The 11580-nt window shown below is 39.6% G+C and overlaps 1 protein-coding gene and 3 non-coding genes across 4 annotated transcripts; all 4 read left to right on the top strand.

Annotated features, from left to right (window-relative positions):
- The first annotated feature begins 153 nt into the window (after positions 1-153).
- Positions 154-246, top strand: LOC112936286 (small nucleolar RNA R44/J54/Z268 family). The gene has a single exon (XR_003238413.1). It is a non-coding gene; the product is annotated as a small nucleolar RNA R44/J54/Z268 family (small nucleolar RNA).
- Positions 247-374: 128 nt separating this feature from the next.
- LOC112936285 (small nucleolar RNA R44/J54/Z268 family) lies at positions 375-475 on the top strand. Its single transcript, XR_003238412.1, has one exon. It is a non-coding gene; the product is annotated as a small nucleolar RNA R44/J54/Z268 family (small nucleolar RNA).
- A 691-nt stretch (positions 476-1166) lies between these two features.
- On the top strand, positions 1167-1240 carry TRNAI-AAU (transfer RNA isoleucine (anticodon AAU)). Its single transcript has one exon. It is a non-coding gene; the product is annotated as a tRNA-Ile (tRNA).
- Positions 1241-6219: 4979 nt separating this feature from the next.
- Positions 6220-8133, top strand: LOC4345653 (2-hydroxy-palmitic acid dioxygenase MPO1). Its single transcript, XM_015792938.3, has 3 exons — positions 6220-6731; positions 6857-6925; positions 7538-8133. The coding sequence occupies exons 1-3, from the start codon at positions 6318-6320 to the stop codon at positions 7655-7657; spliced, it is 603 nt and encodes a 200-aa protein (XP_015648424.1). The 5' UTR covers positions 6220-6317; the 3' UTR covers positions 7658-8133.
- The last annotated feature ends 3447 nt before the right edge of the window (positions 8134-11580 follow it).

Below are 11580 nucleotides of genomic sequence, written 5' to 3'. Positions count from 1 at the left end.
TCGTTGTGCCCTGTTTTGCTATTCGTTTTGGGTACAGTTCATTGTTGTTGTTGTGATTTTCGCTCTCTGTTTGTTTCCTCTTTTTTTTCTGATGATTTTGTTGCGAGCCATTCTGATGATTTTGTTGCTGGCTCGCAATGAGGTGATGTGGTGGGTGCAGGTGATGAGAAGCAAGACAGGGACATCAGATCTCCTTCCGTGGGGAGTGATCGACTAAAGTCTCAATGGGAATCTCTCTGATGCATTCTTTTTACCAATAAAAAGAAATAAATAAAAATCGATCAGTTAATGGATTTCTTTTGCTTGAAGTTTTTTTTGATGGTGTTTGTTTCTGGCTCGGTAGAGAGATAGATAAGACGAATAATGTGGGTGCAGATGCATATGATGAGAAGCAAGACAGGGACATCAGCACCCCCTTTCTGTGAAGGTGGGGAGTGATCGACTAAAGTCTCAATGGGAATCTCTCTGATGCATATTTTGCATTGCACATCCAAATCGATATGTTGATTGATTTATTTTGCTTGATAATTTGATATAAGTCGGCGTCTTCATCAGTTTCTATTGCATCTAATCGTTTGCTTTTCAGTTAATTTTCTCTTGCCTTTATATGTGTTGGAGAGCGGGAAAATGCATTTTTTTTCCATTTAAAAAGATACTTGCACAAGGTTGCTCAAAATCTCTGAAGTAGCAAGTAGACCGTGTCGCGGTGTGGCTGATTCAGGAGACGAAAAATGATCCCTAGTTCACCAGGCAAACACATACTTCTTAGATAAAACTTCAAATAAACTTTATAATATTCAATTCATTCGATTACGCCCTCAAATAACTGTATTAAATTATGTTTCATCAATCAATCATCATCCATCAGCACTACTTCGTCCGGTCCATAAACTAACTTATTACTAATATGACATATTAGTATTATAAATCTAAATTCTAGATTTATTGTACTATAATATGTCATATCTGTATATTTGTTTTTTTTTACGGATGGAGTATGTGGCTGAGTACAGCGTTAAAATCAAAGTATAACATCTTTAAAGTAAAAGAGAGCTGAAAATAGTTTTCACCCATCAGATTTTCAGGTGAACCGTCTGCCGGAGGGTTATTGGGCTAAATTATTGATTTAAAATACAAGTAAAATGCATGAAGTAATTTTTCTGAATGGCCTATTAGCTCAGCTGGTTAGAGCGTCGTGCTAATAACGCGAAGGTCGCAGGTTCGAGACCTGCATGGGCCATTAAAATTTTTTACTCTTATTGTTTTCTCTTTCTATGATTTATTTTTTTCTCTTCTACGTGTTATTGTTTTCTCTTCTTTAGTCTTATTGTTTTCTCTTTCTATGATTTATTTTTTTTCTCTTCTACGTGTTACTGTTCTCTTCTACGTACCATTGAGAAAATTAAATTATTTTTTCTTCTCTTTTACGTGCCATTAATTCTATGATTTATTTTTTTTCTCTTCTACGTGTTATTGAGAAAAATATTATTGTGTATGTATTTTCATTTTTCTACATGCCCAGTTGTTGAAGTCATCTTCTACCTCCGTCTCAAAATAAGTGCAGCCGTAGATATCTGTGCCTAACGTTTGACCGTCCGTCTTATTTGAAAACTTTGTGAAAAAATTAAAAACATTTAGCCACACATAAAATACTATTCATATTTTATCATCTAATAATAGCAATAAAAATATTAATTATAAAAAAATTTAAAATAAGACAAACGATTAAACGTTGAACGTGAATAGTGCAAAACTATATTGATTTTGGGACGGAGGGAGTAAGATATCCAAAATACTTTTGTGAAATCATTTAGTACGACCCATTTCTATACGCTACCTTCAAAATGTACACCAATGCATCGTTGTTCTAGCTCGTGAACAGCTGGTCATATCAATTACTACTAGGTACCTATTATGGCCGTTTCGTTTTCCACTTTAAATTAATGAAGAAGTGATGATCGATAGAGCAGGTCTAAACGGGTAGAGGAAAACACTCTTCACGTTCACACCTAACGAAAAAAGAATTAAGTGATTAGTAATTAATGATGCTTATCGATCGGGACATCCTCCCGTTTGAGCAATCGCGACGTACTCCACCCAAACGCGAAACGATCCATCGGCTAGATGTTGTCAAACTTATGAGCGCCTCATGGTTTCATGGAGCTATCAAATTAATTATCTCGTATGTTTTATATATATCTCGTTTTAACTTTTATCCTATTCAAAACTTTTAAGTTTAATTAAGTTTGTAAAAAAAATTTACGAAATCTAAAACAACAAATTAATTTCATTAAATATATTTTGATAATATGTTTTTTTAGAAATGTTACTATATTCTTCTACTTAAAAAAAATGACTAGTAAAAAATTAGGGCGACTCATATTATGAAACGAAACTGCACGGTAGATGCGGTATAAGGGGCCTGCTTATTTGAGCCACTACTAGTGTTTTGTTTTGAAGATTCCTAATCAAATTTTGAGAAATCCTTGGCATGTCGCTCTCTTCTCATCCTACCGTGTGTATTGAGAGACGGCGTGCTTAATTCCTCTCCAGTAGAGAGCGAGAAGGACTGAGAATAGATTTTTATTAAAAAAAATAACTTAGGAAACTGTTAGAGCAAACATTTCATAAAATGACTAAATTTTAGGATTACAAGCTATATTATATATTTGTTTGTGATGCTCTGGGAGATGATAACTTTCAATCGGTTCGATTTTTATGGAGAAACTCATTCACTCGGGTTCAAATAATAATAAACTTAACATGGATACTCGTATTTACACTATTTTTAAGTGGTAACCATCGATAATAAGATACTTGTGATAACTTCGTCAACTTGAAGATATATCGACCCAATCTTTCAAAAGTTGGTTGCTTGTGCACGTGTTGTGAGCATTGAAGTTAATACAGTTCCGTGTAGAAAAAAAAAGGTAAATCCGCGACCATAGGGAGTAGCAGTGATTTTGATGTAGTGCTAATTAAGAGCAAGTTCGATAGTATAACCAACTACTAGCTCCAATTCATCTATAATCAATCTAATAGCTCATTAATATAATAGTTATATACTACACTATTAATACCTAGTCCCACCTATCATATATACACGCTGTGTCTTGCAGTCTGTGCTACAGCTGGCTACAAATCTGTAACTCGCTGTTTTTCTCTCTCCTTATTTATCTTCTTAAAATATATTTACAGCTAGCTTATAGCCTACTATTGTACATGCCCTAGGGAGACACGACGCATGCGGCAAAACCTAGTATACAAGATCCCGGCCGTCATATTAATTGCGTGTCAAAACTAATTAAACTGATAACGATAGATCGATGTCCGTGTTTGAGTAATTGAGTTCACACGTAGTACGGATACAAACGAGCTCGATTGGCAATGGGTTGATCGTCCGATTACAGCAGAGTTTGACACTTAACCAGTAACCTCTATCTATAATTCATACTAATACGAGAGCTATATACCCTTCAACCTTTTGCGTTCACATCGTTCTTTTTAAGAAACTTTCACATTTTTTTTGTTGATACTATACCTCCAGTCACAAACAAGTATCGCTTTGGACAGTGACATAATTACTAATATATACTTATTTTAGTTTTCTAAAGATGATGAAATTTATTCGGCTTTTGCTTAACGAATTTAATTATTATCAATTTTTATAGTGGTTGTAGAACGAATGACTATGAATTGAACCACTTAAAAATAACAAAACTGAAATAATGTACTCCCTCCGTTTCATACAATAAATCATTTTGAGTTTTTTCTAGTTAATTTGTGTTTTTAAGTTTGACTAAATTTATAAAAAAATATAGCAACATTATCAACATAAAATAAACATATCACCAAAAAAATATTCAATATTAAATTTAATGAAACTAATTTGATGATGTAGATATTGCTTAATTTCTCTATGAATTTGGTTAAACCTAAAAAAAATTAATTAGGAAAAGAAAAGCGACTTATAATATAAAACGGAGTACTTATTTTATTACGAATACCTATATAAAATTTATAAAAGGAATAAAAAAGTTATAATATTTTGAATATACTTTTAAGATGAATTTAACTTACAAAGTTGTAAAAAGCCACCATATTTGTTTCCTGCGTGACAAACAAGTGTGACAACCGTAACTCCAAAGCTTCCGAGCAGACATCTACACATATTATGTGGTGGAACCGTAAGTTTATATTTTCACCAATTATTTAAATTTTATTGCTCGGAATATACGTGGAGAAATTTCTCTACTACTTTAAAAACACAGTAGTTCTCCTTCCGTCCCCTTTGTGCGGGGGTAACCACATATGATCCAATATTTTATTATCAATCCATCTACCCAACCAATCCCTAATTATATGGGTTTTGCCCATATTTTATTCTCAATTCACTCACTCAGTCGATCCCTAATTATATGGATCGATTTATTGTAAAGCATGGATATATTACTACTAGATTGATAAAAGAAATTTTAACGAGATATTGAATTTACAACTGGTCTCCTTAGCTGTCTGATGGATGTATAGATTTATGGTCCCACTGTTTCGATTATGTTTATTCTTATTAGTAAATAAAATTTTATGTATGTGTTCTTAACTATTAAAAACAAACACTATAAAATAACCACAAAATCATCTTTAAGAATTACTCCAAATTTACTCCATCCGTTCTAAAATATAAGTATTTTTAGCATAGAGATAAGTCAAATATTTTTAACTTTGACCATTAATAGTAAAAAAATTAAAAAGATCAATCATGAAAAATTGATGTTACTAGATTTATCACTAAACAAACTATCATAATATGTAACTCTTTTTATTTAAAACATCTTACTTTTATATAGATATTACTGGTCAAAGTAATATCTCGAAGACTGTGTCAGTGTCTAAAAATACTTATATTTTGTGATAGAGAGAGTAAATTTTAGGCAAAATTTACTACAGGACATCTAAAAAACATGTAATTAGCTTGGGGACACCGTAAAAACTCGTATTTGCTGTAGGACATCGCAAAAAAATGGTTATTAGATGTTAGACACCGGCGATATTATTTTTGGAGGAATAGGACAGAGAAACAATCACTAAAGACAAGATTGCCCTTGACTCAAATGAATCCAACTTGGACCCCACATGTAAAGCCTCTCTCTCTCCAGATGGGGCGGCAGAGCGGCGAGGGCAAGCACGACAGCGGGCGGCACAGGGGTAAAAGCTCGGGGGGGGGGGGGCAGGCGTAGCGGTGGCCTCGACGGCAGCCTCCCTGTTCCCTTCCACCAGCAGCACGACCAGCAACAACTTCGCCGCAAGTCTCGTTGTTGCCGGCTCCGGCACAGCCGCCACAACCCCAGCCACGACAACGATCGGTATCGCCCTCGCTGCCGCCTCCATCTCCCTCTCCACTGTCCGTTGCGCCGCCACCACCTCCCCCGCCGAGAACTTCTCCGTGCTCGTCATCCTCCGAGGCCGGCCGCCCTTGCCTGCGCGGTAACGCCGCCTAACTGTGTCGGCACCACCTCCCCTCCTGCTCTGCCTACCGAGCCGTGCTGGCCTAGCCCCTGCGCACGACCGCGCAGCGCTGCCCCAGCCGAGGCACCGCACCGGCCTGCCCATCGCCGCACCGTCGCTGACGCTTTCCCTCTCCCTCTGCTCGCTTGAAGAAAGAGCAGAGAGAGAAAGAACCTATCCCGCCGGCGCTCTCCCTCTCCCTCCGGCAGACCACTTCCCCTCCTGCTCTGGCCGCCGCGTCCTGCCGAGCCTGGCCCCTACGCACGACCGCGGAACACCATCCCAATCAAGGCGCCGCATCGCCCGCACCTCACCGCTCCATCATCGGCGCTCTCCCTCTCCCTCCGCTCGCTTGAAGAAAAAGAAGAGAGAGAAAGAGATAAAGAATGAGGGAGAGAAAAAAAATAGGAAGAATAAAGAAAAAAATTCAAAGGGTAGAACCGTACTTACACATCTGTTTCTCTCTCCAATTCCATCTGATATAATAAAATAATCTGACGGGTGTCCAACAGCTAATTACCAGTTTTTTAGGATATCCTATAGCAAATACGTGTTCTTGCGATATCCTCTAGCTAATTACACATTTTTTGGATGTCATGTAGCAAATTTTGCCTAAATTTTAGCATCAGATTTTCCATGTGTGGACTGTGGACAAACGAGCCGTTGAATCAATCACATGGCCTATATAAAGGCAAGCCAATCGCACGCTTATATAATAAAAAAAAAGAAAAAAAAAACTACTCCAGTTTAGCCCCACTCCGCAGTGTCTCCCTCGGATCCTCGATTCCGGGAGGTCGTCCTCGTCCTCGTCCATGGCGGCGGCGGCGGCGGCGAAGACGACGACGAGGCGGCGGCGGCGAGGGGTGCTGGACCTGGAGGCGCAGTTCGCCTTCTTCCGGTCGCAGCACCGGCACCCGGTGAACGCCGCGGCGCACGCGCTCCTCGCGTGGCCCATCCTCTTCACCGGCCTCCTCGTCCTCCACTTCCTCCCCTCCCCGCCCGCGCTCCCGCTCGACCCGGCGCTCGCCCTCGCCCTCGCCTACGCCGCCGCCTACGTCGCGGCCGACCGCCGCGCGGGGGCGCTCGCGGGGCTCCTCCTCGCCGCCGGCTGGGCTGCCAGCCGCGCCCTCGCCGCGCGCCTCGGGTTCGCGCTCGCCTGGAAGGCCGCGCTCGCCACCCAGCTCTTCTGCTGGACCTGGCAGTTCCTCGGCCATGGCCTCTTCGAGGCAAGCAAAGCTTCCCCTTGCCCGCCCTTGGAAAACCTAACCTAGCCATGAGTGTTTATGAGAATTTGACGCCATTGCTGGTGATCTGCTTCGCTGAAATCTGATGCTTGTTTTTGTTGTTGCAGAAGAGAGGGCCGGCTGTGGGTGATCTCCCTGAGGTGTTCTTGATGGAGCCATTCCTCATCTTGTTGCAGGTGAGCACCACATGAACACATTAAGGTCTTGTTTGATTAAGGATTGAGGAGGATTTAGAGGGGATTTAGTCCACACCTATTATGGTCGTGGAATTATTCCCCCTCAATCTCCTCTAACCCCTCTCTCTTGGGGATTAGACGAACAAGCCCTAATCCATTCATGACAAATACCTTCATTTCTCTATTGGATTGGAGGAATTTTACTGGAATTGAACTAATTCTTGTGAAAATCCACTAAAATTCCTCCATTCCAAAAGAGCATCGTAGTACTATGAATTTATCGACTTTTACATATTCATAGTAAGAGAAATTAGATTAAGGCCATGCGAGAAATTGGCGATTAAGTTTGCATTTTGACGATTGTGTCAAATACTGATCGATATAAAAAAAATGACGTGTTTTTGTGACACTAAACAGTTAAGGGCAACTGTTCTTGTTTATGGCCTAGTAGTATAATAGCATGATAGACTTCCCTTTTGGAACAGTTGATCCATCCTTGTCTCAATTACAGATAAGCAAATAAATGTATGGACCTACTAGGAATTGAGTCGGATTGAATTGATATGTGATTGGTGATCATTTCTGCACTTGTTGGCTCTCTCGTGTTCGCAGATACTCAACAAGCAGTTTGGCTATGAGCCATACCCAGGTTTCAGCAAGAATGTGGACAAGAAAATGGAGGCCATTCTCAGGGAGAACAGGGAGGAGCTCAAGCAGAGGAAGGCCACCTGATTGATTTTGATTCGGAATCGATTCGAGAGGAAGTGTTACACATGTAGAACTTAGCATCTTTCGATTATTACCTACGACGATTCGTGTTGATCATGTAGTCATACAGTAAAACCCGAACTGTCTGAATATGATTGTGATGGTGTTGTTTGAGGCTTGCTCTGCCGATTGCTAGGAACAATATACAAGATGCAGAGATATGTTATAAATCCTACGCAAATGCGGGCATATTCAGATTTGCAAGTCCAAATGTTCACAGCGAGGTTACTCTTCGGCAGAGCATTTCGCCAAACAGCTCAGGAACACCACTGCAGCATGTCTTGCATTGCTCGATCTCGTTTTAGCATTTTGTACTGATTGTGTCGTTTGTATGCATGATGTTTCGATGTGATATGTAAATTACTGAACTAGCGGTTGCGCTGCTGCTGTTTGTAAAAAACTTCCGCCTGTTCATATTCATAATCTCCGCAATTTCAATACTGTGGCTTTCTCTGGTGTTTGTGTTTTTTTCTAAGAAAAGGCTATACTTACAAAATTTTCTTACTAAATTCTTACTAAGATTGATGTGTCATGCTATGAGTGTATCCTGATTTTTTTATAACTTTCATATCTATCTAAATCAAATGGTTGATATGATTGTTAGTAAAAATTTAGTCAGAAAAAAATTAGTACATGTAGCAGTGGTCTCTTTTTTTTATTTTTATTTTATCATTAGCTCTGAATTCACAGCTCAGTCTGTCACTCTCTAGCCACAACGACTGATGCCGATTAAGCCCAGTTTGAGCAATTTTCTCGCAAGCTAAATCAGCGAGAAATCGGAGGGTTTTTGGGTTGGGTCAGCTTGAAGGATGACACTACATTGTGAAATCTCAGCGTCGGAAGCATATGGCCCATTTGGACATAGTTTCATACTTCCATTGCAGCAGATTTCTTGCAGTCCAAAAGTATGTATCTCTTGTTGCTGTAGAGCTCATCGCTTTCCTAACCATCATTGGCATTTGCCAACCACCCGGACAAGGAACACTTCCCGGGTGGTAAAGCTAGGACGAAAGAAGGCAGAAGCACACTTTTTTTCTTTTTTTTGAAGAATTGGTAAAATTTGCTACAGCACATGCAAAAATCATGTAATTAGTTAAAGGACACCGTGAAAACGTGACGCTGCCCCAGTACACTAAAAAACTATGAAATTTGCCCTAGGACACTGGGCACATTATTTTATCATTTCCCGGCTGAAAAGTGGTGATAATTTTTTCGAAATGCCCAAATTGCCCTCGTGTCGCCATCTATACCAACTTGGTTCAGTCAAACCGAACTTAGTCACTTTCGTCGCCACACACCACCGACGAGAAAATCCCAAATCCCTTACCCTAACCCTAGCTTGCGACGGCGGCGACGTCGGAGGAGGCTTCGGCGACGGCGGCAACGACAGCGGTGGCGACGACGGGCGATGGAGAAGTGACATTGGTAGGCGATCGAGCGGCGGGGAGGATGGCCCGTCGTCACGGCCGCTGTCACCAAAGCCTCCTATGCCACCGCCGCCGCAAGCTAGGGTTAGGGTTAGGTACTGTGAATTTTCTCATCGGTGGTGTGTGGCAACGAAAGTGACTGAGTTCGGTTCGACCAAACCGAGTCGGAATAGATGGCGACGTGGGGCAATTTTGGCACTTCAAAAAAAAATATAACTACTTTCAGCCGGGAAATAATAAAATAATGTGCCCAGTATCCTAGGGCAAATTTCATAGTTTTTGTAGTGTCCTGGGGTAGCGTCACATTTTTACGGTGTCCCTCAGCTAATTACAGAATTTTTGCCTATCCTGTAGCAAATTTTGTCTTAAGAATTAGCAGGACACGGTAACTTTTTGTATTTTGGTCCTTCAAACATTATTTTGAGAAATAGACCACTGAGGAAACTTTTAAGTGGATTTCTAGGTCAGCCCTAGAACCATTGGCGCCGACGTGACATCATTAAGATGGCTGGTGATGACTCCCTTACACTCGTGATACCTAGCCACTATGGCTACTGGTGTGTCCGGAGGATGGTGCAAGGGTTATTGGTGCCGAACAAGCGTAATGCGATGATTTACAATAGCTATTCTAAGGGCTATGATTTACAATAATGCGATGCCCTTTTTTCTTTTATAAATTACTCCCCCCATCCAAGAATATAGGGATTATGTTCAAAATAGCATAACTTAGGCTATGTTCGACAGCCTGTTTTTCCAACTATTCTCCCTTGTGTTCCGTGTGCACGCTTTTTAAACTGCTAAACGGTGTGTTTTTTACAAAAAGTTTTTATATGAAAGTTTCTTTAAAAAATCATATTAATCCATTATTAAAAAAATTAGATAAATACTTAATTAATCATAAGAAAATACGTCGCTCCATTTTATATGCGCGAGAGATGAGTTTCTAACCTCACCTCCTGAACACAGCTTTAAGGAAGAGCTGAGTTAACCGTAGCCCAAAGTCGTATATCTTTGGTTAATAAGATTCAAAAGGTTTATCCCAAGAAGTACGAATCTATAATAAACATATAGAGATTATTATACGCCAAGTAACATCCAAGAGTATGTTTATAGCTATAAAAGGCACCCATTGGTACAATGAACGAAGTAGTAGTAGTACTAGTACGTTCTCTGTATTTACACAGTGGACGGTGTGGAGTAGTAGTACTGGCCTTTTCAGATTTTACCCAAAATGAACATTACCAAATTTTGGCAATATAAAAATTTTAGCAATTTAATAATATTGCCAAGTTTTGGCAGGATTTCATATATATTTATCATAGTTTAGTAAAAAAACTAAATTAATTTACATATTTAACAACTTTTAGAAAATATGGTATGGTTTAAAATGGTATCAAACTGAATAACCCCGAATAATTCCGATGGAAACCAGTGGAGTACTTAATTTCTGATGGAAAAGTCCAATATCTTCTTGGACATAACGAGAGGGTAAAATCGCATATATTTCTAGACGGAGGGAGTACTGTACTATAGATTCTTTTAGAAAATAATAAGTTAATAGTCTTATTACTAATATAAGCCAAGTGATGGATGGTGTGTGGTATGTGAGCTAAAGCGATTGTGTAATTTATTTTCATCAAACAAAAAAAAGTTTCGAATCAACACGACCCAACTCGGGTCCACAAGGCCCAAGAGAATTAGGCTTAGTAGGGACAGCAAGTCTACTATGATACTATCCTTCTAGACAACCTTTACATTAGTCATCATCATATAAATGTTGTACGAGTAGTATAAAACAGGGGAACTCTATTTCAATCGGAAAACAAAAGCAGAGGATATCATCCTAAATTTACTGTACCTTGACCCTGCAATCTCTATTAATAATTAACTATGTTCTTTTGAAGCAAATGCTGGAATGAATGCATGAATCTCCACGGTAAACATCATCGACTAAAATTTCATTGATACGCAGGAGATTGGTATCCACTAATTTCTTATATTTTAAAATATAAATATACTTTCTCTATTTATATGAATGTGGACAATGCGAGAAAGTTTTATAATATGAAACAGTGGGAGTATATATTATGCTCGATATCTTTTCCATCTGATCATGTCATGTCACTGACGTGGACATTTTAGTGACACGGTTGGCGTGGTCTCCCTCCCTCTATCCTGGAGATAGGACGCATCGTTATATAAGCCATTGGTGACTTGCAACTTGCAATTTGCAAAGAAGGATATGCTAATTTGTGTGGTGAGTGGTGACTTCCTGCAGCCTGCTTCTCGGACATCTTTGTGATTATCAGTTGTAAAACCGATCACATCTCGATCCGTCGTATCAATTGGAAATTCAGATTGCATGATTGGCAAATCAATTATACACATATAAACAAACTTATTAATCAAACACGACCAAGCGACACAGGCACGCAATAATTTTGAGTACGAGAGTTGTGG

This window comes from Oryza sativa, chromosome 8 (assembly GCF_034140825.1).
Source record: "Oryza sativa Japonica Group chromosome 8, ASM3414082v1".
In the NCBI taxonomy this organism is placed as follows: Eukaryota; Viridiplantae; Streptophyta; class Magnoliopsida; order Poales; family Poaceae; genus Oryza; species Oryza sativa.
Note: the sequence above shows the minus strand (reverse complement) of the source record. Positions and strands in the feature narration are given on the sequence as shown.

Bases quoted from the DNA above. Each gene is read 5' to 3' on its own strand.
- LOC4345653 (XM_015792938.3), top strand. From the start codon at position 6,318: ATGGCGGCGGCGGCGGCGGCGAAGACGACGACGAGGCGGCGGCGGCGA. The intron at 6,732-6,856 runs GCAAGCAAAGCT...TTGTTGTTGCAG, and splicing joins TCGGCCATGGCCTCTTCGAG to AAGAGAGGGCCGGCTGTGGG. The intron at 6,926-7,537 runs GTGAGCACCACA...TCGTGTTCGCAG, and splicing joins CATTCCTCATCTTGTTGCAG to ATACTCAACAAGCAGTTTGG.